The sequence below is a fragment of the Rhinoraja longicauda genome, chromosome 36, assembly GCF_053455715.1.
Source record: "Rhinoraja longicauda isolate Sanriku21f chromosome 36, sRhiLon1.1, whole genome shotgun sequence".
Classification (NCBI taxonomy): Eukaryota; Metazoa; Chordata; class Chondrichthyes; order Rajiformes; family Arhynchobatidae; genus Rhinoraja; species Rhinoraja longicauda.
Genome location: NC_135988.1, coordinates 13309800 through 13336445, shown reverse-complemented (window position 1 = coordinate 13336445; position 26646 = coordinate 13309800). Strand labels below are relative to the sequence as shown.

Genomic DNA, 26646 nt, shown 5'->3' with positions numbered 1-26646 from the left:
ATTGACATTGCTATTCTGATTTATTATAATCATTTAACAAATGCTTTAAAGCAGAAGGCCACAGGTATTTGTTTATATATTGAAACGTAAGGATAGAAATATTCCCCCTATTTGTATTGGTAATTAATTTCGCAATATTATGAATATCATGCTTACATCTGACTTTGTAATCTCAGTGTTTTAATGAATGCATAAATAATGTCAGCGGACAAAAGAAAAGTGGGCATATAGTGCTTAAACACAAGAGGTACGGTCGAGCAGCGGTAGAGCTCCGGACAAGGCCAATATTCTCCCTGATCCGCCGAAATCCTTCCGAAGCAGCTTGTTTTCTGTACAAACGCACAGTCCAGATTTGTGGATTTAAAGAGGCGATGTTCCGTATGGTGCGAGTTCTGCTGTCCCACGGTTCATTTGCACGCTTGCTTCAATATTATGTGGTTCCCAGATCACTTATGTCGTGCTATCAGACAGTAAGTAGTCTCATATTTTGGGTAAGTTATAACTTGTTTTACTGATGACACTGCACGTCTAACTTCCTGTGCTTGTCTCTGCAGAGCTTGAGTGTAGGAGACTCGAGGAACTGCTGATGGTGCTTTACAAAAAATGACTGCCAGAATAAATCAGCGAGTCATCCAGGTTTGTTTTATTTTTTTATGAAAGGACACACAGTTCTGGAGTTACTCAGCTGGTCGGGCAGCACAGGTTAACAACATATTGGACAACCTGGTTGGACAACATAGGTTAAGTTTCGGGTCGTGACCCTTCTTCAGACTTGAGAGAAATAGACCGGATAGACACACAAGTGAGGGAACCGTGAGCCAGAGGGAAGGCGGGAAAAATTAATAGGAAACTGAGGGCTATTTTTTTGTTACACAAAGGGTGGTGGGTGTTTGGAACCAGCTGCTAGAGGAGATAATTGAGGCAAGGACTATTGTAATGTTTAAGAAGCAATTAGACAGGTTCAGGGATAGGTCAGGTTTAGACGGATATGAGCCAAACGCAGGCAGGTGGGACGAGTGGAGATGGGACATGTTGGTCGGTGTGGGCAAGTTGGACCGAAGGGCCTGTTTTCACATTCAATGTCTATATATGACTTGTGGGTTGGTTGCCTTTTTGCTGCGGAATGAATGGAGCAAACGTATTTAGTTTTGAGCTGAAGATAACAGTTTATGATAAGAAGCTTTCAAAAGCTGCAGTGCATGGAATGGGGATGCAATTTTAGCTGCTTCGCTTCGTTCATTGCATCAGGTGCCCAAATATGTGCATTGCTTGCAATGCTGTACACAAAGAAAGCTGGGAATGTACGCACTCGAAAGGAACCCCAATCTTGCATATTCACAGAAAAGCTGGAGTAACTCCAAGAGAGAGTTAGATTTAGCTCTTAGTTAGCTAAGGGAGGAATCAAGGGATATGGTGGAATAAAGCAGGAACGGGGGTGCTGATTTTGGATGATCAGCCATGATCATATTGAATGGCCTAAACTAAACTAAGGAGCTGATTGTAGACTTTAGAAGGGCTCAACATCCGAGGGCGTACACGCCACTTGAGTTAAATGGGACTACTGTGGATAGGGTGAGCAGCTTTAAATACCTGGGAGTCCACATCACAGAGGATCTGACATGGACAACACACATTGCCGTACTGGTGAGTAAGGCAAGGCAGCGCCTTTACCACCTCAGACAGTTGAGGAAATTTAGAGTCTTTTGGATGATCAGCCATGATCATATTGAATGGCCTACTCCTGCACCTGTTTTCTATGTCATCCACGCATTCATTTCCTCCCGCCTAGACTACTGCAACTCCCTATACACTGGGATCAGCCAATCATCCCTGTCCCGCCTGCAACTGGTCCAAAACGCCACAGCGAGACTCCTGACGGGTTACCCGTAAAAGGGACCACATCAGTCCGATTCTGGCCTCTCTCCACTGGCTCCCAGTACGGTACAGAATCAACTTCAAGCTCCTCCTATTCATATACAAAGCCCAAACGGGTTTGCCCCCCCCCCCCCCCATATCAAAATCTTCTAACCCACCACTCCATCTCCAGGTCCCTCAGGTCGGCCGACTTGGGGCTACTGACTATCCCGCGGTCTAGGCTTAAGCTCAGGGGTGACCGCGCTTTTGCGGTTACAGCTCCTAGACTGTGGAACAGCATCCCTCTCCCCATCAGAACTGCCCCCTCCATCGACTCCTTTAAGTCCAGGCTCAAAACCTATTTCTACTCCCTGGCGTTTGAGGCCCTCTGAGGGGGCGCTGTGAACTGTTTATGTATGTGCTGTTATGTTTGTGTGCCATTGTATGTTCGTTCTTAGTACCTGAACTGGTGTACAGCACTTTGGTCAACGTGGGTTGTTTTTAAATGTGCTATACAAATAAAATTGACTTGACTATGTTTCAAACCCAGCGGGTCGGGCAGCAACTCTTGACGTGATGACGCATTCACGTCGGTCACACTGCCCCCCCCCCCCCCCCCCCCACACGGGGCCCGGCCACCGGGCGCATGCGCGCCGATCCGGCGACAGTAGCTCGAGCGTCGCGGCAGTTGGGGGGAACATTTCAAACGCCGACGGGGGGCCAACGGCCGCCCGCTCCGCATCGCAGCATGGCGGCAGCACCACCATCAACATCGCCACCGCCCATCGAGGAGACGCCTCTGAACGGTGAGTGGAAGGAGCTCGACCCGAAGCGTCACCTATTCCTTCTCTCTCTCTCTCTCTCTCTCTCTCCACAGGCGCTGCCCGCCCCGCTATGAGTTAACCCAGCGGGTTTGTTATATGTCTATATAAACTCAGCATCTGCAGTTCCCTCCTTTACACATGAAGGGACAACAACAATTTGTTTTTTTTTAACTTTGAGGGTCCCCTCACCCTCTATCCACCCGTTAATCTTGAGTGTAAGAAGCAGTGTTCTGACAGTGGGATCCCCAGGGCAGGGGAGAGACTGTGGAAAGGGCGAAGGCGCGCACTGACCTGCTGCGAGCGGTCAGCTGCCTCGTCTCCCATTGGAAGTGCGGCCCCTCCGGGTCCACGACAACAGAAGCAACAACGGGGCGGGGCCCCGCGGCACTTGAAGTGACGTCAGGTGATCGACAAGGCCACGGGTCAAACGTACGCCGCTGATCTTACGTCATTCCGCGGCGCTTGCAGCGACCGACCAATGGGCAGCGGCGGAGGGCGGGGCTTGGGGGCGAGCTGCCCGAGCAACAGTAGTGGAGCAGATGGTGGCGCCACAGCTCCGGAGACACAGTGCCATTTGTGCTCCCTCTCCCTCTCCCTCCTCGTCCAAGTGGTGGCTACTGAGACAATAGTCTCCTCCTCATCCAAATGGTGACCACAACCCAGGGGCACGGTGGCAAGTTCTCATCCAAATGGTGACAACAGCCCAGGGGCACGGTGGCAAGATAGACAATGGACAATAGGCGCAGGAGGAGGCCATTCGGCCCTTTGAGCCAGCACCGCCATTCAATGGGATCATGGCTGCTCATTCTCAATCAGTACTCCGTTCCTGCCTTCTCCCCATACTCCCTGACTCCGCTATCCTTAAGAGCTCTAGCTAGCTCTCTCTTGAGAAGTTTTTCCTCATCTCCGTTCTAAATAGCCTACCCCTTATTCTTAAACTGTGACCCCTGGATCTGGACTCCCCCAAGATTGGGAACATGTTTCCTGCCTCTTATGTGTCCAACCCCTTAATAATCTTATACGTTTCGATAAGATCCCCTCTCATCCTTCTAAATTCCAGTGTATGCAAGCCTAGTCGCTCCAATCTTTCAACACAAGTTCTCATCCAAATGGTGACAAGTTCTCATCCAAATAGTGGCAACAGCCCAGGGGCACGGTGGCAAGTTCTCATCCAAATAGTGGCCACAGCCCAGGGGGTACAGTGGGAATTGTACCAACCCTCCTCACCCAAATGGTGCCCACAGCCCAAGGGGTACAGTGCCAATTGCCCTCTACTTATCCAAATGGTGGCCACTGTGGCAACTGCCCCATCTTCATCCTAATGGTGGCCACAGCCCAGGGGCACTGTGGTAACTGAACACCCCCCCCCCCCCCCCCCCATCATCCTAATGGTAGCTGCAACTCAGGGGGTATATTGCCAACTGTTCTCCCTCCTCATCCAAATGGTGGCCACTGTGGCAATTGCCCTCTCCTCATCCAAATGGTGGCCATAGCCCAGGGATACAATGTCAATTGCCCCCTCCCCCATCCAAATGGTGGCCACACCATTGCAGTTACACAAGACGTTGGTGAGGCTAATAGAGTATTGTGTTCAGTTCTGAGCACCATGTTATAGGAAAGATGTCAAGCTTGAGACCACTCGCCTCAGCTCAGCTGGTGCCCACAGCTCAGGGGCACTGCGGCAATTGTACCCCCCTCCTCTTCCAAATGGTGGCCCCAGCCCAGGAGCACTGGGGAAAGTTCCCCCTCCACATCCAAATGGTGGCCACTGTCCCTTCCTAATCAGAATGGTGGCCACTGTGGTAATTGGCTCTTCCTCGTCCAAATGGTGGTCACACCCCAGCGGCACAGTGGCAATTGTTCCCTTCCTAATCCAAAGGGTGACCATTATGATAATTGCCCCCATCTCATTCAAATGGTGGTCGTAGCTGAGGAGCACTGTGGCAATTTTGTGTCTATCTTTGGTTTACTCCAGCATTTTGTGTCTATCTTTGGTTTAAACCAGCATCTGCAGTTTCTTCCTACACAGTTAAATAGCCCAGTTCCGCATTTAATATATTATTAAACTGCTAAATTGTCTCTTTAATTATGTTTAATTTTCTCTCAAAGCTTCTGTTGTGCTCCAGATTATATGATTCTTTCTTTCTGAAGGCTCTGCTGCCATGTCTACTATGTGCATAAAATTACCATACCACATAGGAGCAGAATTAGGCCATTTGGCCCATCGAGTCTGCTCCACAAGAGCAGTTACACTTTTATTGTCTCATTACAACCCTTTTATTGTCTGTTTTGTTTTCCATTAGCCATGCTGGTGTTGGCAATGAACATTCATTATTCGGCTGATCAGATTGGTATTATTTAAAAAAAATGGGAATAGGTTTTTTGGCCTGTACTGAGGAACTGATTGGAGCCCAAACACCTTGTCTGTGATCAGCTAACAGCACAGACTGGAGAAGTGCAGTGTTGGCTAAACTATAAAATGACGTATTCTTTATTTTTAGAAAGGCATAATATCCATATTCTATCTCCTGTACATATGCTCTTATCTCATAAGTTTAGTTTAAATAAAAATATAATTTGAAGGCATAGTCACGCATACTGAGTTTTGTAGTATTTATTTGTATTTGGAGTAAACAAAAAAAAGTCCTACTTGCTGTGCAAGCTGTGATTACACTTGGGGGAAAAAAACATTTGGATGAAAGTGAGTGGCATTCTTGAGGAATTCTAAAACAGCTTAAGGAAGGAAAAGGAAGTAATGACGTTTGGGTCAATGTTTGCCAAATTTGTGTGCTGGTTAAATGTAACTTTTACAATAGGTTACATGGAGAAAAATGTCATCATTTTTTAACTATAATGAGAAATGTTTGCATTTTGAGTAATTACAAGTTCTTGAACCAAGAAAAATGAGTATCAATTTTTCAAAAGGATTGACTCAGTTTTGCTTTTATCCTTGAAATTTTGTTTTTTAATATTTGTAAATTTGTCAAACTGGGTCTAAATTGAGGAAAACCACCCAATATTTTTCTGGAAACAGTGGTATACTTTTAATACACGAGTTTATGTCTGTTTCTTTCTTAATTGAGAACTCCATTAATATTTTTCATCCCTGTTTAACATTTTCACTTGTTTGGAGGCTTGTTTTAATTAAATGAGGTGACAAATACAAACTTTTTTTAAGGGTTCTTTGTTACAACATCCAAGATGTAAATATAATTGAACTCAGTGCTTTGGTAGTGGTGGGAATGCGGTGTGGGAGAAGTAAAAATGGGGTGGGAATGGTGGGGGCAGTAGGAAAAGAGTGAGAAGCAGGGGGCAGCAGTAGGAATGTGCTTAAAAACAGATAGAAGCATTAGGAATGGGGTTGAAAATGTGGGGACAGTGGGAATGAGGTGGAAAACATGTGGGAATGGGATGGGAAGCAGGTGAGATGTAGGAATGTAGTGGGAAGCAGGTGAGGGAAGTGAGAGGAGAATATTTTTTAATCTTTTAAAAAAAATTGTTAATCAAGTAAAACCTTAAGTATATAGTTAATCAAGTAGAAAATAAAAGGTGCCAGGCAGTTGGCGGCACGGTGGTGCAGCGGTAGAGTTGCTGCCTTAGAGCGAATGCAGCGCCGGAGACTCAGGTTCGATCCTGACTACGGGCGCCGTCTGTACGGAGTTTGTACGTTCTCCCCGTGACCTGCGTGGGTTTTCTCCGAGATCTTCGGTTTCCTCCCATACTCCAAAGACGTACAGGTATGTAGGCTAATTGGCTGGGCAAATGTAAAAATTGTCCCTAGTGGGTGTAGGATAGTGTTAATGTGCGGGGATCGCTGGGCGGCGCGGACCCGGTGGGCCGAAGGGGCTGTTTCTGCGCTGTATATCTAAATCTAAGTAATAGAGGCACCTATCCTTCCCTCAAATCTGAGTGGGAACAGGTCTGGGATGTGTAGTCTCATGCATGGAATTTACGCAACGTTTAACATATAAATCAATATATGCTTCTTAAAAACAAGACACTAAGCATTTATTTTAGACAATAGACAATAGGTGCAGGAGGAGGCCATTCAGCCCTTCGAGCCAGCAATGTGATCATGGCTGATCATTCTCAATCAGTACCCCGTTCCTGCCTTCTCCCCATACCCCCTGACTCCGCTATCCTTAAGAGCTCTATCTAGCTCTCTCTTGAATGTATTCAGAGAATTGGCCTCCACTGCCTTCTGAGGCAGAGAATTCCACATTTTGCATCATGTGACTTCGACATGTGACTATATTTAGTCGTTTTTTAATGTTTTAATTCTATTTTTAGAAAGTTTCCCAACCTGACACAGTAAATCATATAAAAGTTGACAACAGAGAGCATAATATTGAACCTGGATCAGAATTAAATGTGTGGAAGATGAAAACTAGGAAAATCTCCAAATCTGGCTGTGCTTTGAGTCTGTCTATGTCTAAAAGACAGAAATAGGTTAATTTTTCAGCTAGTAACCAGTGTAGTTAACGTGAAGGAAAATGACTGACCAGAAAGATGATGTGCACAGGGAATGGAAGCAGCAGTCTTCAGCATAGAAATAAGAACACTAAATTCAGAGTGTGGGCAGTGGGCAGGTTTCATAGACCTGCACGGGAAGGTAGACGCTCCCGCCCCCACGAGTCTCGGGCAGATGAAGCCCGTCAGCCTAGGAAGGCAGTCCATCTAGGAGAGAGAAAACTGATCTAAAACCTCCACTGCCTTGTGGCCATATCCAGTCATGGAAAAGGCTCCAGGAGTAAACCTCAAGAAAATCCGGAGTCAGAGTCCCGAAGGCAGTTTGTCGTTGTCTACAAACTTGTTCTGGCAACTCCTGCGATGGCGCTGGTGCCAAACTGTAACGGCTCTGCTGTTCCTTTGGATCAATCAGCGACATGGAGAGGGGGAACGTGCTGCATGGGCAACAGCCTGTCCTTCATATGACATCGCCCAGGCTTGCATCCGACCACACATCACTGCAAACCTACACCTACAACCTGGAGATGACACTCCAGCTTCGCCTGCAGCGTCGACACAACATGGGGAGCAACAGTTACCGGTTATAAGTTACCGCTAGATTGGCGTAAAGCGATGCGCCAGGGGTTGCTCCCGACGGTGGGAGGGACTTTTGGATCTCACTGGACAGCTACCGCTCGCCTCAAGCTGGGCAGCCCCAGCCAATAAGGTGCTGTCCCGCCACGGTCTGCTATCCTCACTGGGTGTACGGGGATTAGGAACCATCCGAACAGCAGATCGCAACCATCGAACCTGCAAACAAAAGAACACATCAAAAGAGACCAGCTCCAAAACTGGGAACTTGGAATGTCTGGATAATGATGACCGGCCTCTCTGGAAACCCAAAGGACATCAGCGATTCCAGGAAAACAGCTGTCATAAACAACAAGCTCAAGAGACTCAACGTAGACATAGCCACCCTTCAGGAAACAAGGCTGGCAGACCCGGGCACATTGAAGGAGAAGGACTACACGTTCTACTGGCAGGGCAAGGATTCTGATGAGCCCAGAGAGCACGGAGTAGGCTTCGCAGTAAGGAACAGCCTGCTGAACACGGTGGAACCAGGCAGAAATAGCTCAGAGCGACTCCTGACTCTCCGTCTCAACACCACCGCAGGCCCGGTCACCGACAACCTCTCCTTGGACACAGAGATTGACAAGAGGATCGGGAAGGCAGCTACAACTCTCGCTCGCCTCACAACTCGAGTGTGGACCAATCCAAAGCTGACAGTGAAGACAAAGATGGCAGTCTACAACACCTGTGTCAACAGCACGCTGCCGTACAGCAGTGAGACACGGACTACATATGCCAGACTGGAGAGAAGACTCAACACCTTCCACCTTAGAAGCATCCGCCGTATACTGGGTATATTCTGGCAAGACAGAGTGTCCAACATCGAGATTCTGTCCCGTGCTGGCCTTCCGAGTATGTACACTCTACTCAGGCAGCGCAGGCTGCGGTGGCTGGGCCATGTCCACCGCATAGAGGATGGCCGTATTCCAAAAGACATCCTCTATGGAGAGCTAACATCTGTGAGGAGAACCATCGACCGCCCCCAGCTACGTTACAAGGATGTCTGCAAGTGAGATTTGAAGGTGCTCGACGTCGATATGGAATCCTAGGAGAGCCTTGCAGCTGACCGTACAAGGTGGAGAGCCTTGCAGCTGACCGTACAAGGTGAACCAACATCTCAAAACGGGGGAAGAGAAACTGATGAACGCAGCGGCAGAAAAGCGGGCACGCAGAAAGGAGCGCAGCAACTTCAACAGACCAGAGTCCACACACAAATGTGACCTTTGCGACAGAGACTGTCACTCCCGCATTGGTCTCTTCAGCCACAAACGACGCTGCTCTAGCCGAGGTGTGGAGCAAGCAGCCAACTAGGATGCATCACCCATGGTCAGCCATGGGGGGGGGGGGGTTAGCCACCGAGGGGGCCTAAGAGAAATTCAGAGTAATCTAGCAGATGCTACTAGTTTGTTTTTCAGGTCTTGTTTTATAAGATTATACATTATATTTAAACAAAACCCAGCCATCTCTGCAATGAGATGCAATTCCCCTCAAATCTTGTTCATAAATATTTTATTAATGTGTAAAATATAATGAATACTTTGTAATTACATTATTTTAAAATCTACTTTGTAGAAACATCATCTTGTATTTCCAAACTGATATTAATGTTAAAATGGTTATCAAGCAATGATATCTTAATCTATACATGGAATTGCATTTAAAAATGCCACACTTGCAATAACAAACTTGCTCACTTGGCCAGGATTGGAGTCCTGGTAGCACGGTAGCGCAGCGGTAGAGTTGCTGCTTTACAGCGAATGCAGCGCCGGAGACTCAGGTTCGATCCTGACTACGGGTGCTGCACTGTAAGGAGTTTGTACGTTCTCCCCGTGACCTGCGTGGGTTTTCTCCGAGATCTTCGGTTTCCTCCCACACTCCAAAGACGTACAGGTATGTAGGTTAATTGGCTGGGTAAATGTAAAAATTGTCCCTAGTGGGTGTAGGATAGTGTTAATGTACGGGGATCGCTGGGCGGCACGGACTTGGTGGGCCGAAAAGGCCTGTTTCCGGCTGTATATATATGATATATGATATAATGTGTCTCTCAGCAATTAGTTTTAGTTTTGAGACTTTTGTTACCATCACTGATATGTTTTTGTGTGCCATCTGTTATGGAGTCACTTAACAGTTAATTCTTAACAATTTAGAAAGTTGGCCTAAAATTGTGCTTTCATCCGCACCACAAACGCAGATCTCGATTGAATGACATGTCGATGAGGACCAAATTAATGGAATTTCCTAGCTTGAGCTTTCAGTTCTGCTAGACCTGAGAATTGATTATATCTGCTGTATTTTTCTAGGATATCCAAAGAGAGAGTGTCATTTAAATAAAGCCCGCTAGCTGAAATTTTCATTGTTTATTCATATGCATAGAAAAACTTGTATAGATTACTAATTGACATAATGAATTTGTAAATAAGAGCCAGCATTGGTTCTTTCAATAAATTAATGTCACAGTTTGATTTTTAGATGTATTTTAAATGATAAGTCCACTTCAAGTGAATACCAATCCTTGCTTTAATTCCATTCTTTGCTCTATTTCAAATGTTATCTATGGAAAAATCAACTTGTTTGAACCTTAAGTACTAACTTGCAGTTCAGGTCGAGCAGTGATCAAACAGAAATCCTGAAATTGTGCCAATATTCCAATTAGTCAGAATTTCATATGTTGCTACAGCATTAAAGGAAGTCCTTCAGCCCATCACGTTTATGCTGGTTCCCATAAGAATACAATTTTCCTGCTTTCTTCCCTGTAACCAATTCTCTAGTGCATGTCTGTTAACACCCCCCCTCCCCCCCCCAAACCACCATTCTTCCATGTGCTACCTATACTAGGGGCAATTTACAGCTTCAATTAACCCACTGGCACATCTTTGGGATGAGGCAGGAATCTGAAGTACCCAGGGAAAATCCATGTGGTTGCAGGGAGAATGTGCAAATTCCACACAGATGGAATGGTCTTTAAAATTTCAATTTGGGTTTCTGGATCTGTAATAGCTGTACTATCTGCAGCACCACTGTGCCATCTAGATGCAGGCAGCAATGACGCAAGTAGCAATATGAGGTTTTCAGATTTATAATATAAAACGACCGAAATATGAATGTAAGGGTTTTATAAGTGGAGATTTACCTGCTCACTGCTCCCAATTTAGTGAATGTTGACTATTGAAAGGTCTCTCAACGTTGTTTGGTCCACAGCTCGTAGTACACTACCAATCGATGTGAGAGTGCAATGAATGTTGGGGAAGGTGTTATGGCATTATCAGATATCCAGAATAGATTTTTACACACACTATTTGAAATACAAGCTGGTCTTGTAGCACTAGTCTGTGTTGTTGCAAAACAGCTGGTATGGAACATTTTGTTCTCCTGCGGCAGGGTAGATTACAGCATAAAGCCAGTTCAGATCACGTGCAGATTAGTATTCTGAAAAAATAAATGAAATATGTACACAATCCTCTATTAGCATACTGCTTAAAAGTCACGTGTTACAGAAGTATTTCAGCTTCACTATTTTTAAACTGATATGATGTGTCTTTACTGAATAGCGACTCTTTATTTATTGGATATTCTCAGTATTTTTGCCATGGAAAGGCAATCAGTCTTTTTTTATATGTGGTTTTTCATTAAGGTCCATGTTAAAATATCTGCCCTACTGCCTTAGCTGGAGGAACTTTTTCAAATGAATTGGTTGACGATGTTTACAGAACTATGTCCATGTGTGGATAAATTGAAATAACCCCAGGCATAATTAAATTGTGCGCTGGTTTATATTGAGGATGCAAAATTAGCAGTCTATCCAATTTAAACAGCAGTCACATTCACAGATGTCATGTCATGCTTGGAAGATTTTTTTTCATATTTTTAGGTCTTGACTTTATCTGAAGTAATCGAGCATATTCATTCTTTAGGAAACATTTTGAAATGAGATGACAGCAGAAGCTACACAGTACATGTGATCAGTTGAAGAATTGTTTTGGTATGCAGAGGGAGGTACATTTCGGGTAAACAAGGTCATCCAAAATTCTTGTGTGGAAAGGAACTGCAGATGCCCGTATATACCGAAGATTGACACAACATGCAGAAGTAACTCAGCGGGTCAGGCAGCATCTCTGGAGAAAAAGGGTGAGGCTTTGGGTAGGGACCCTTCTTCAGACTGCTCATCCAAAATTCTATCTGGACCTATCAGACAGCAAGCTCTTTTCACCTATTAACTGAACTTAATGACCTATATTGTTTGCCAGTAAAATAGTGCCCAGATTTTGGAAGTACAAATGCTAAATAGGAAGCTGACATTTGGCTACATCTGTAAAGCTCTTGTCATTCCCTCCGGGGTTAAATTCAGTGAGTGACTGAAGTATTTACTGTGCTGTCACAAAGGAATTTGCACATTCCTCTTAAACAATCTTGCCTGACAGCTAGAAAAGGAAACTGCACAAATGCAAGAAATTTAATTATTGGTAGGAATGTATAGATCAATGTTAATTACTTGTACAACATAACAAAGGCAATGTTCTGTGGGGAGTTGGAAGAAGTCTTAGGAATGGAAAGGTATTACACTCAATACATGTGTTGGAAGCAACAAAATTTACAAAGGATGAGGTGTACAGAAAGATACCCTTACTCATTGCTAAATATCCCAATTAAATTTGCTGCCTAGTATTTGCAGATAAAATGCATCTACTGGATAATCACAGAATAAATATAGCATTTAACCTCAACAGAGCAGAAAGCAGACAAAAGATGTGCATTTTAGGTTTATCCTTGTTTTCTTTAATTGCTTTAGGTTCTTGGGTGGAGCTGCACATAAAGAACAATGGGAATGGGAATGACAGTGGCTCCGGACGAAATGGAGTGTTGGAGCATGTGCCCTCATCGTCCTCCATCCATGATGGAGACATGGAAAAAATACTTCTGGATGCTCAGCATGAATCTGGTCAGAGTAGTTCGCGGGGAAGCTCCCACTCTGACAGGTAAAGAATTGCAAATCAATATAACATTTGCAGAAACTGCACTCTAGCAATGAGTCAGGAATGTAATATGTTGATCATACTACATTATTGGTTAGGATTTTTCTCTCTCTACTGCACAAAAAAAATTGCAAACTGGTGAGGCTTTTATGGAGTTATTATTAACAGTAGTTCAGGAACATCACTGAATTTTTCTACATGTGACCTTTATTATTGGCTGTTATTCAGTTTTGCGTAAAAATTGTTTGAGGTTTCATCTTACTCCTTTTACTAAAGAAACTTTCTTTGGTGTGAAGTCCATACTCAGCAGATCTTTTTGTTATTTTTATGCAAGATTAGTTTGATTAAACAAATCCAAGACTTTTTCACTGGTCATGTTGAGTTGGATATGTCACCAATTTGCCTCAATTATACATGCTTGAAATGTATTTATTCCATTCATGTGATGACACTGGCATTACTTTACGCCAAATTACATTTTGCACAGAGCTGCATGTACAATAGCAAAGGATTTATTTAAATAAATATTGCTTAATACTCTGAATGCACCATATCAAATTTTGTTGTACTAGCTGACCTATAACCATCAACATTCCACTCAAGTATTCAATAAAAGTCTGGTTCTGTTGTTGTGCATTGCCGTCTTTTTATAGTTCAAGATCACTTAGCACCTATCTGAAATCCAAATGTCACCCTGTGCATTTATAACTCTATAGGTTTCTTAGACTTTACCCTATTAGTTTCAACCTCTTGTTATGTGATGGGAAAATAAACTAATGTTGTTACTCTTGAGTTTTGGAGCAGTATTTTTCTTTTTCTGAGTATCATTTAAATCATGGGGTGGAATTCTTTATTTGTAATACTGATTCTACAATAATGGACAGCATACTGAAAGTACTATGCTTTCCGTTAAAGAAGCTACCGTTTGAAATTGTATAAAGTATAGGAATTTTCTTTTGTAAATGGTCTCGTATGCAATAGCTATGTTTGAGGCATTTAGACATATGAACAGACAGGGAATGGCAATGATTTAGACCTTTTGCAGGCAGATGTGCCATTTAAATTGGCATTGTATTGGTACAGACATAGTGGGCTGAAACGTTTCTTGCTCTGCTGTTCCTATCCTATGGAATACATATCCCTTTTGTTACGTTTGGGATATGTATCAATTTGTTACATTTGGTTTCCCATCTAATTATAGGCATATTGTAGATATATATTTTGGGCATTTTAAACATAAACCTTTTTGCATAAGTCGTCTTTCATTATCATTTGAGTTGACTGTTTCTGTTCAATTTTCCAGTCAATCTCGACCCCAAACACCTCAGATGACTCAAGCAGTTTTCGAAGTAGAGCCGCAAGGTAGCAGAGACAACAGTTCTCAGGTAATTTGATCTGAAGTCTAGGGTTAACTGCATTGTCAACAATGATTTGTGCTAAAATGTCATAAAATATGTGCTAAAATGTCGCAAGCTATCTTAAACTATCTTTAGACAAATTTTAACACCAATCCACATTGCAATATTGAGATAGGTGCTCATTGGTCAGATATGTTTTGAAGAGTGGTTGAAAAGTTTTAGGAAAGAGCACATTGGATAAGAAGGACAAGGAAGCTGAAAGAAAATTTGCTGGTGGTGGAGCAAATGCATCAGGGATATGGAAGAGGTTAAGACTGTGCAAGAAGTCGGAATTGGAGAGCACAGAAATCCTACAGTTATAGAATGAGCGGAGGTTGCAGAGATATTGTGAAGCAAAACCACCAAAAGATGCAAGCTTTAAAAGTGGTCTATAGCCCAGTGAGAGCCATAAAGCATCAGAGTTGTGGGTGTGCAGGACTTGGTATGAGTTAGATTATATGTGGTAATGTTTTAGATGCGGGCAACACAGTGGCACACAGGTAGAGTTGCTGCCTTACAGCGTCAGAGACCCGGGTTTGATCCTGAATAAGGGGGCTGTCTGAACAGAGCTTGTACATTCTCCCCATGACCTGCATGGGTTTTCTCAGATCTACGGTTTCCTCCCACATTCCAAAGATGTAGATGTTTGTAGGTTAATTGGTTTGGTATAATTGTAAATTGTGTCTATTGTGTGTAGGATATTGTTAGTGTGCGGGGATCGCTGGTCGTCGTGGACTCTGTGGGCCGAAGGGCCTGTTTCCATGCTGTATCTCTAAACTAAAGTAAACCTTACCACCATCACCCTGCTGTTGCGAAAGTTATTCCTTAAATATTTCTGGGCGTCATGGGCAAGAGAACAAGTTCGGAGATGCAGCAAGTATGCAGGAAAGCTAACAAAAAAATATTATTTATTGGTGGGGAAATTGAATCCAAAATTAAGCAGGTTATGTTTCAGTTATAGTCGCCCTGGTGTGCGGGGATTGCTGGTCGGTGCGGACTCAGTCGGCCGAAGGACCTGTTTTCGCGCTGTATCTCTTAAATTTTTTAAAAATAAGCTCAAGTTAATGGAAGATGGTAAATTGGGGATATGTCAGAGCTTATTGAAATAGATAATCCACTTCATTGTTCATGATGAAATTCTTTTGTTATTAAGAAGAAAGATTTCACATGTGTTCTTATCAGTATTTCATTTTCAAAATAAGAGACCTTTCCTGGCAAGCGTAGCCAGTGAAACAGTAATATACATCTTAATACAGTCCATCTCTGGAGACCATGAATAGGTGACATTATGGGTTTAGGCCCTTCTGTCTGAAGAAGGGTCCCAAAGGTTTACCTATCCATGTTCTCCAGATATGCTGAGTCACCTGCTGAGTTTCTGCAGTATTTTGTGTCTATCTTGGGTTGGGTTCAGTATTAGACCCTTCATTATTCATGTTGTGCATTACAGGCTTGGACAAATGTAAGGGTCGCAATAAGAAATTTGACGGTAATACCAACATTAGCAGTGAAATGCTGCTAAGACCCGAAATGTCACCTATCTGTGGTCTCCAGAGATGCTGCCTGACCTGCTGAGTTACACGAGCACTCGGGTCCATTTGTCTAAACCAGCATCTGTATTCCCTTGTTTCTACATTAATACAGTCCACACTTGGGTGTGTTTGCTCTTTTACCTCTGCCATCCCAAGTTTTTTTTCCACTTACTATCAATAAAGACAAAAGCCTTCTATTGTAGAATTTGCAGCCAACTAGCTTCTAGCTTTTCATCCAATTGGTATTCTTTATATGATAGAGAAGAATTCAGCTATTTTATAACAAATTGCACTTTTTAATGAGATTCCACTGGAGCACAGATATTTGTATGTGGTGTAGGAGAGCTCTAACGGGTGTACATTGATTATACTCCTAAACGAGCTTTGAGCTTTTTAGTGAGGAGCATGAAGGTGCAAAAAATAGAATTGATTTCAAGAGTTCTCTGTCCTGTGCACTCATTCAGAATTAATACATTTCTTTTCAACTCTTTACCATCACTGAAATACTTTATAGTTTGATGTAAATGTTACATCATCTTGGCACGATTGATCATTTTTCTGACCTAGATTTTTAGAACATGGACTTTTGTGCACTAAGTTATCCTAAAATAGACGATGACTATTTGGTGTTAGTGAGGTAATGGAACGAGTGAATAATTGATGTTAAACATAAGGTTGCAAAACCACTTTTTATTTGAAAAACAATAAAATTAAAAGAATAAATAAATGAGAAAATAAAAGAAAGCTTGTCTTCATCTTTTTAATGTTAGTTGACATTAAAACCATCTATTTTGTATTAATATCTCTGCTTATCTCCCACTCCACATTTTACGCATCTCTATTAATGGTTCTTATTGGGTGTCAGGGGTTATGGGGAGAAGGCAGGAGAATGGAGTTGGGAGGGAGAGATAGATCATCCATGATTGAATGGCGGAGTAGACTTGATGAGCCGAATGGCCCAATTCTGCTCCTATCACTTATGACATTATTGCTTATCAGGCAGGTTTGCTTCTTAACAGCCTACTCCTTCCCGTTTGATGCACATTTTTTTCTCGTGCTCTGCTTTTCTTACTTTTATCTCATGTCTTTATCACCACCATTCACTCCGTCTACTTATTTCTACTTGTATTTCCTCCCAAACTGTTTAGACTAATCATACAGATTTGATTTTCTAGTGGATAATTTTTGACCTGTTCATCTCATTTTGTTCATTTGTCTATTGCTTGTGTGTTCCATTTAAAATTGTTGTCTGAACTCTTCTCACTGGTGCCACTAACTGATCCAGGTAGATTAGTTTGATGACGACATTTGTTGCTAGATTTTGGTTCACCTGATCCCATTCTCTCTACTCTCTTTATCTCTATTAGTCTCAGGCTGATCCAGCTTAAACTCACTCCCAACTTCACGAATAAATTATCTGCCAATGTTTCGGAATTTAAGGTCGATGTTAGTTTTTTAGTTACACTCAAAATGCTGGAGTAACTCAGTGGGACAAGCAGCATCACTGGAGAGAAGGAATGGCTGACGTTTTGGGCCCGAAACGTCACCAATCCTGTCCAGAGATGCTGCCTATCCTGCTTATCCTATCCTCCAGCATTTTGTGTCTATCTTCAGTCTATCATCTGCAGTTCCTTCCTACACGTTAGTATTTCAGTGTTTGACTAAGTTTATTATATTGATAGTTGCAAAAAGGGGCGAGGCTGTGTTCTGCAGCTGCGGCTCACCGGCAGTCTCTCCGTTTTTTTGGTGTTTTTTTGTCATTGTCGATGTTAAATGTACGTTTTGTTTTATTTTTAACTCTGTGTATGTGGGGGGGTGGTGGGGGGGTTGGGGGAAACCTTTTTTTAAATCTCCTCCTCAACGGAGATGCGACCTTTACCGTGTCGTATCTCCGTTCGCGCTACGGCCTAACATCGTGGAGTCGGCGGCCTCCAGCTGGGATCGACCTCAAAGACTCCGGTCGCAGGGCCTGGACTTACCATCTCAGAGGCTTCGGCCGTGGGCCCTGCAGACCGCAACATCGGGAGCTCGCAGGTCCCTGGCTGGCGACCGGTTTTTGGGAACTCCAGCCGTAACAGCTTCGACCGCCCCGAAGCGCGAGGTACGATCGACCCACCCGCAGGCCCTTCATCGCCCTGCGTGGCTCGGCCGCAGCACTTTCCATCGCCCGGTGGGGGCTCAGGACTCTCATCGCCCTGCGTGGCTCGGCCGCAGCACTTTCCATCGCCCGGTGGGGGCTCAGGACTTTCATCGGCCTGCTTGGCTCGGCCCTGGGACTTTCCATCGCCCGGTGGGGGCTTCAAGGGGTTGGGAGCCTCGATCGCCTCGTGGCGCCACGGGAGAAGAATGAGGAGGAGACAAGACTTTGCCTTCGATCACAGTGAGGGTATGCCTAGAGCAATCACTGTGATGGCTGTTTTGTGTAAAAAATTGTATCTGTGTGTCTTGTGCTTTTTGATGTCTGCTGCCGGACCCTGACGTGAGAGGACGCTGGCGTTGATTATTCGCCGCTTTTCCGTCAGGATAGTTTGTCTGTTTGTTTCTATGTTAATTGTATTTGTAAAGCGCTTTGAGCATGTGATAAGGCGCTATATAAAATAAATATATTATTATTATTATTATTATTGATAGTTGCAGTGTGACAGTTGAGATTTTGATGCAAAGAAACACTTCATGTATTTGAAGTGAATTGTTGTACAAGACTACAGCAAAACATCCTCAATTTCTTACAACGTAAGCAGCTATTTGGCCCATCAAGTCTATGTCAGCTCTTGGAGAATTCATCTTTGGTCTATTCCCCAATTTATTTCCCCGTAACACATTCTCCTTCTCAAATATTCCTGCCACTCATCTATATGGGAGAGTATGTTACAGTAGCTTCGCCAAACATCTTTGGGATGTAGGAAGAACTGAATCGTTTAGGAGAAACTGATCACAGTTCAGCCACAATGATCTTAAGAATGATCTTGTGCAATTTGTAGAAGAGAATGAACATTAATTCAAACTCTGCAGTTGTTTAATTCTCCTGCTGATGACACTGTCTCCTCTGAGGGTGCGGTGTCCCTCTGTAGCTGCTTATCATCTGATACCAGAGGCTGATATTTAAAGGTTAATGTCAAGTCATGGAGTCAGAGCGATAGAGTCAAAGAGGGGCAAATGGGTTCTTCAGCTCATCAAGTCTGCCCCAACACTAATCTAATTTTGAAAATTCTCCCCACATCCTCCTCAACTGGGACAGCACGGTGGTGTCGCGGTAGCGTTGCTGCCTCATAGTGCCAGAGCCCCGGGTTCGGTGCTGCTGCCTCTATGGAGTTTGTACACTCTCCCTGTGACCGCTGGGTTTTCTCAGGGAGTCACGGTTTCCTCCCACATTTCAAAGACCTACAGGTTTGTAAGTTAATTGGCTTCAGAAAAAATTGTAAATTTTCCCTAGTGTGTTGGATGGTGCTAATGTACAGGGATCGCTGGTTGGCGCAGGTTCGGTGGGCTGAAGGACCAGTTTCCACGCTGTATCTCCAAAACTAAATTAAACTAAACTCCTCAGATTCTACCACTCACCTGCATACTCGGGGCATTTTAATTAACCTACCAACCCTCATGTATTTGGTATGTGGGAGAAAAGCCAAGCACCTAGGGGAAACCTATATCGCCACAGGGAGACAGTATAAACTCCACCCAAGCAGCATCCAAAGTCAGAATCAAGCCTGGGTTTGCAGCACTAAGAGGCAACACTACCACTTGTACCAGTTTTGTTTCCTTTTAAAGGGATTTTAATTGACCTTCAGGATTTTGGTAAGAAAGTTACCTTTTACTTTGCCCAAATAAAATAAGGCAATTTGGTTATTTTAGAAAAGCTGCTGAATGGATTGGAAGTCGCAAATAAACACAAAATCTAGGGTCTAAATAATTAATTGAACTCACTCTCTTTCGCTCCATATTTCCACACTGGAAGAGACGGGTGGATGTTGTTACTAGGTATTTCTCAAGTTTAGTCAAACCTATTTTCTTATCAGTATTTTATTAAAGTATAGAGACACAAGGAACTGCAGATGCTGGAATTTAGCATCGAACACAAAGTGCCGGAGGAACTCAGCAGGTCAGTCATCATCGCAGGAGGATATGGATAGGCAATGTTTCGGGTCCGGATCCTTCTTCAGACATTAAAATATAATAGCTTGAATTTTTTCAGAGCAATGGTATGCAAGTCAACCAGCATTTTCCTGCATAAGACCCAGCAAGTTCAGAATAATCACCAATGCTTGCACATATCAGGAAAACTTGAACTTGCCAACAGTTGTTTAGCATTTTATGGATTTTCTGTCCATTTCTGGGTTTTCTGTTTAGTCTGAAGATGACGGTTTGGAACGAGAACAAGAGGAGGAAATTATGATGAAGAGAAGTGCTGAATGGATCTCCGACTGGTCAAGTCGACCTGAAAACATTCCTCCAAAGTGAGTTGGAGTATATTAGTTGAGAAGAGAATGCCCTGTACAGTTGTTATATTTTGCGTTGGTGCCATGGAAATATAAATTTCACATTTATAACAAAAGATATGCTAGTCATGTATAATGTTGTAGCGTAATGAAACATTTGATGATTATTGGAAGATGGACTGTTAATTGCGATTGTGATCTTCTCAAAAACACTATTTTTCACCCCCTTAGTCCAGGGAGCTGCCCCTTTTCACACTGGAAGGGATTGATACTTTTCTGGCAATATCTGCCTCAGTTCATCACTACTAATGCATGGTCAGAATGTTTTCTGATCTGCTCTCTCATCCCCTTCCCTGCATTAGGCACGAAAATAAATTGCAACATCTCTATTAAACCGCTGTGAAAATGAGACAATCAGTCCTAGTATGTGGGTATGTTAAGTATGTAATGTGCAAATGCCACTCCATATCAAAATACTAGCAGAAATCTGAATCCCACTTCACTTGGTGTTGATGTCTGATAGATTTTAAATTGCAGGGATCCAACCATTAAGGACATGCAGCTGCTGAATGTGCATCTAATCCTCCAAATCCTCAGATGCTGTATTTCCCATTTTAGTAGCACCATTATTGAAATGTGCTTAACAAAACTAAGTGCTTCCAGCATGACTTTAATCTGTCTAAATATTCTGTGCATTGATTGCATTTCTTTAGGTTCTACTCATTCCACAACCAAAATCTCGTAGCCAGCGTGTCAATGTATGCATCAAAGATTGTTGCTAGTATTTTGTAATGAAGTAACATTTAAATGTTACATATGTAACATACCAATAAAATGGAGAAAACTGTTGACCTGTTTATCTGAAATAAAAGTGAAACTTTGATAACAAGCCTGAAACTTATTTTTCAATCCATAACGGCCTGTATTAAACTTCTTGGAATAAAACGAGTACTCTCTGCGCTTCTAGTAATAAAGAAAGCCAAGTTGCAGTATTACAAAGCTTTGCACACCAGGAGGAAGACCAATCTAATATTTTTTCAGCCATTTCTAGTATTTATAATTTTCATTTATAATATCATTTATAATATTACTTATCATCCCAAAAGTCACTTTTTATTTGTTTTCCCCTTTTGCTGCAATTGCTGCAAAATGTACTGAAAATTCAGAGTAGGTACCTACCGACCTGAAATAAGTCCTCGGGTTCTATAAGAGAAATCTGGTTATCATAGAATTTGGTTGTATTATTTTCAGATCTGAGATCATGCGTAATGCAAACTATTCTTGGATGAAATTCTTAATATTTCCCCTCTCTCCTCCAGGGAATTTCATTTCAAACATCCTAAGCGTTCGGTCACACTCAGCATGAGAAAGACTGCAGCAATGAAGAAAGGAGGAGTGTTTTCTGTTGAATTTCTGAAGGTCCTCTTTCCCTCCCTCATTCTGTCACATATTCTGGCTCTAGGTCTAGGGTAAGTGTTTACAGTGGTATTAATAAAAAAGACCGAAGAAAAAGAATCAGCACCTTATTGAAGAGCAACCAGATTTGGTTGTTCTGTAATGCTAACTTATTTCTCCTTCAAATGATTGCAACACATTGATAAACTTGGTGATTTTAGAATTTGTATAAGATTAATACTTCTACTTATCTAAAGACTCCTACATTTGTAATGAAGCTTCCTTGAAAAATAGTTGAGAAATACACAATAGATTGCTAAAATATAAATACAAAAATTGCTTCTTGCTTTGATTTACTGATTAATAAAACCCTGCAGCTCACCAATTACATGCTTTCAGTGTTGCTGTTATCTGCTGCTTCATACTACCATTCTGTCCCATTTTAAAAATCATTTCATTGTTTTCCACAACACTCATTTATCATTGCTGCTATTTCCTGAGCATGTTCTTTTGAGTCTGAATTAAACTTAGAGAACCTTTCTGCTTTATAGCTGTTTTCAGTATGAAATGCTGCTCCAGTCTTTGTGTTTCCAGAGATTTCCACCTACGGGGTGGGGGAAGTTATTTTCCTCGCCTTCCTTCAAATTATTTTACCAATTACCTCAAATCTATGCGCCCTGATTATTTTCCTTTGCAAAAGGATAGAAAGATCATCCTTATCATCAAGATAATGTGCATACGCCTTTTGATTATATATTTTCACGGCCTTCGTAGTTAAAGAAAAAGCAACCCCAGTTTATCTGATAGAAAAGCTTACGTTCTTAGCAACATCCTTGCAAACATTCTCCAGTGCAAACGCATCATTCCTGTAACGAGATCTAAGCTGAGCATTCAAACTGGTGCTAACCACCTCTCTTTGGACTGTCTGCCCGGAGTTGTGATCGATTGCAGTTACAGACTTATCACGTCTCCTCATCCCATTGAAATATTACCGAGTTTCAGTGGGGCACCTTCACATCTTTGGCACATCTTTTATGTCCATATCTCTGTCCATATTTGCTTTAACTGTTTGGAATTCTTATTTCTTAAAGAATAAAACATTTGTATACCAGAGAATCTTCAGGCTTCTGACTTTGGCAAGTCCTTCTTTAAAATGACGGATGTACATATTTCAATTGTATGAAAAGCAGATATTCAGGTGTGAGATTAAGTGTATGGAGGAAATCTGAATTTATTGCTAAATAAGTATTGTTCAAGGACTTGAGTGCCAAATTGTTAAATGCCAAAGTTAATGGCTGCATGAATTAAAGAAAGAACAGCTCTGTCCATGTTAAGATTGGCCTAAGTCTTAATTACAAACGGCGCTTGTGTGGAGATGAAAAGTTATACTTCCATTTATAATTTAACATAGCAAGTTAAATTTTAAATTGCCATTTTCTTTGTGCAAGTGAGAATTTGGTAGGGAGAAACGTAGTTTCCTAACCTGAGCCCTTCTGTTTTAGGATCTACATTGGGAAAAGACTGACAACCTCCTCAACCAGCACCTTCTGAGCCAGATTCAGATTTAAACATGACCTGTGAAATTGTGTGGCTGTTCCATCAGTACATTTGAATTGGAAGAAGACAAATAACCATCACAAGCACAAGACATCCCATCTCATTACATATTTCCTTTGTTACTTCGTAGAAAATGCTTGCCTGAGCACTAACTGGACTCCCCTCTCTTGTACTCAACTTTAACTTGTGAATCAAGCTGTATACCATATGACAGCAGCCCTAGTATGCTTTACTGGTTTGCATCAGCGTGAAGTAGGTTCACCAGCAAACACCATCGTGATCTGTTCAATACAGCTTACAGTACAGCCGTTCAGAATAGATTATGAAATAGCAAAACCTATGCATAGCACAAGGTGCCAGTAGAAAGGATTGGTGCACAGTAGCACTGAACCTTAAACTGCAGTCTCATGTTTATGATTTACAATCTCTCGGGCAACAGCTCAATACTTGAACTAACAATCCAACATATTGTGTTGCTGTTGGAATTATTCTAAGTAGATTTGCCATTTGATTGTAACGATTGTCATTATATTCTTCGAGAACATGAGTATTCTCTCACCTTGCCATAAATCACTGCTTTCTTCACGTTCTCTGCTATTACATGCTTGATGCTAACTAGGGGAGCAGCCACGCAATTTGGCTTTGACTCTACTGATCAAAGCAGCGTTTTTTGGTTTCTAACGCTTTGCTGAATTCTCGGGCTTATCGCAATTTTTATTCAAAAATTAATTTTTATCTCTGAATATTGATAGCATCTCTCTAACCCAAGCACATTTTATTGAACCTTGCTGTATTTCATCCTATTCCTACTTGATGTTTCCTGGCATGGCTCATGGGGGAAAGGCATACGAGCCGATTCTCTCCCTCTAGATCATATTGCCAGAAGCGCTGAGACCAGTTGTAATAGCCCAGCTAAGGTGCACAGTCAGCCCTGAACAGTGATTGCACCTATAATTGAAGGAGCCAAATTCTGAACTATTTTGGCAGGTAGAAAGTAGAAAGTTTGCCATTTTTCTGAGGACAGTCAATCGTTTGTATCTTGGGCTATAAATTCTGATTTTTAGTGGTCTGTTGCATTTTATTGCACTAACCTGCCATATCATGGTTGTTTTAGTCACTCCCCAGTACTTTAATAAGAAGTATATAGTTCTGGGAACTGATATAATTAAAGTAACTGTCCTATAACCTTTCAAAGTTTTTCTCAATTGTTTGTTTTGACCTTATGCACTCTAGTTTAGATGTGGGCTTGTCATGTGTGGAACATGGATTTAATTTAGCTAATTCTGTTGGGAATAGAAGGTAATTTTTTTCTTGGCTACATGAATTCTGTCCTAAGTAAGTTAAGGCAATATCAGCCCAGTTTCCAAAGTGTTGCCACCTGTTGCACCAAATTGTCCTCAATTCATCGCTGATTTGCGGTGCAGCTTAGAATTGCCACCTGCTGGCAGGTTTGAGAAATGGAAGAAAATCACTGTATCGGGGAAATGCGTTGAGATTGAAGCAATGGTAAAGAGGCTAGTTCTGCCCGGTGTTGCATTCTAACTGATTCTGGTCATTGACTGAAGTTGTCTGATGTTTCATTCCACAGCATGATTACCCCTCTATATAATAACAAAGCTCTTTCAACTAACATGACTTTAAGCAAAGAATTTAGAGCATATTAACCAGGAAGTTTGGAAATAGAGTTTTGTAAAGTTTTTGAAGCACAAGAAGTAAAATTAAAAATTAAAGTGAATTTCCTTAAATTCTCCTGAGATTGCACAGATACCTGTACAACACTGGTGTATGCCAAGTTTTGGCAATTTATATCTTGAAGAAGAATCCTTGTTTGAAGAATATATTGGTTGGAAATGAACTTTGCTTGTTTTGCAGGGAAACAGTATCCTTGTCATAATGCTATCTGTCAAAGTTGTTCAATGCAGTTTTAAAATGTATTCTGTTTTCCTTCCATTCCAGCTTTTGGGATTTAAAAAAAAAATCCTTTCATTTGGAGGACATGGTGGTTTGCCAGAGAATTGCTCTTTTATTTCATGACAACATTACAAGTGTTAAATTCTCTCAGAGGTTATTTGAATGCTGTTTTTTAATATCAAAGTAGAAGCTCAGGATCTATTGAAACAATCTTTCATTTGCAGAGATTTAAAATGATGAATGAAGTAATGTCGCAAATTGAGCACAAAGCTATTCACAAAGGAAAGGGTGGTGAGTTTTATGCTTGGGGGCTCACCAGAGCACTGGGGAGGGGTCCTGACTGAAACAGTTTGTCTTTCTCTCCTGCAGATATTACAATGTGCAATAAGAATATTCCTTTTGTGCGCTACACCATAAATTGTTTATCAACATATATCAAAATTGGGTCTGAAATTTGTATGGGTGAGTTGACTGCACGAAATGAAAATGTTGCTGGCATATATTTTCAGTGGGAGGAAGTGCCGGGGAGGAACAGTCCTCATTTTGAATTGCACTTTGATGTATTGGAAGGAACCTAGCTTTACATGGCGGAATTTAATTCCCCATATCTCCCAATCAATAAATAAAGCAGAAATGACCACACATTGATCCTTAACATAACAAATATTTGTCTGGCCCAATCCTCTGAAAAGTACAGCTATTTAATTGTTGACAAAAAGTAAACCTGCATATTGCACATTATCCTGTTAAGCCTGCAGTAGCCAACATGTCAATCTTTTCAATGAAAAAAAGTAACAAGAACTTTTCTTTGATTTTTATTTTTGAATTGGGGGCAGGTTTTCAAAAATGAATCTGTTGAATTTAACTGAGCCAAAGTGATTATCAACACCTGACATTTATCTAAGTAGCACTTTGTATTATGTATTCTGATTAATGTAAAATTAATATCATAACTTTTTTTGCCATTAAACATACAACTATAAGCCTGTCTTTTTTGTCTTTCTGAAGGTTCGCCAAAGGAAGTCATAGTCTTTGGTCCTTTTAAAAATAGTAACTTTGTATATAACGCAGTTAACAGTAAATTACTTCAGCTGCAGATGGAGAATTAAAAGACTATTGGAATTGGAGACCAATTAAAGTAGTAGACTGATGGAGAGGAGAATGAAAATTATTTGAGAAAGCATTAGCAGTTTTGGAGTGACATTACAAGATGGTGGGTGCTATTTTTAAGGTGTTTTAGAAGCAGATTGGGATGTTTGGGCTGTTGGAAAGCATTTGATTGAACAGCAAACAATTTAATTTCAGTTCTTCATGTACTTTGTACTTCATGTTCTTCATAATTTCTGTTCCTAGGTCTGAAGAAGGATATCAATCCACAACGTCACCCATTCCTTTTCTCCAGAGATATTGCCTGACCTGCTGAGTTACTCCAGCATTTTGTGTCCATCTTCGGTGTAAACCAGCATCTGCGGTTCCTTCCTACACATAACCTATTCAGAAACTATTTGGTGAATGAGAAAGCAAAACTGATGAGTAAAACTGCAGCTTCTGATAAAAGCAAGATAATTTCCCCAGAAAAAAATGCAGCGGCTTATATGCAAAAAATGTGCATAAGATCAAGCTGTCAATTAATGCAGTAATAACGAAGAAACTGCCCAATTAGCTTACAATTTCAAATACAGAAAGTCCTCAGGCTA

General features: G+C 41.9%; 1 protein-coding gene across 1 annotated transcript; it reads left to right on the top strand.

Annotated features, from left to right (window-relative positions):
• Positions 1-2485: 2485 nt before the first annotated feature.
• Positions 2486-25932, top strand: LOC144610454 (BCL2/adenovirus E1B 19 kDa protein-interacting protein 3-like). Its single transcript, XM_078429179.1, has 6 exons — positions 2486-2660; positions 12544-12730; positions 14031-14112; positions 19998-20104; positions 21406-21555; positions 22984-25932. The coding sequence occupies exons 1-6, from the start codon at positions 2501-2503 to the stop codon at positions 23030-23032; spliced, it is 735 nt and encodes a 244-aa protein (XP_078285305.1). The 5' UTR covers positions 2486-2500; the 3' UTR covers positions 23033-25932.
• Positions 25933-26646: the final 714 nt, after the last annotated feature.

Bases quoted from the DNA above. Each gene is read 5' to 3' on its own strand.
- LOC144610454 (XM_078429179.1), top strand. From the start codon at position 2,501: ATGCGCGCCGATCCGGCGACAGTAGCTCGAGCGTCGCGGCAGTTGGGG. The intron at 2,661-12,543 runs GTGAGTGGAAGG...TAATTGCTTTAG, and splicing joins CGAGGAGACGCCTCTGAACG to GTTCTTGGGTGGAGCTGCAC. The intron at 20,105-21,405 runs GTGAGTTGGAGT...TCTCTCCTCCAG, and splicing joins CCTGAAAACATTCCTCCAAA to GGAATTTCATTTCAAACATC.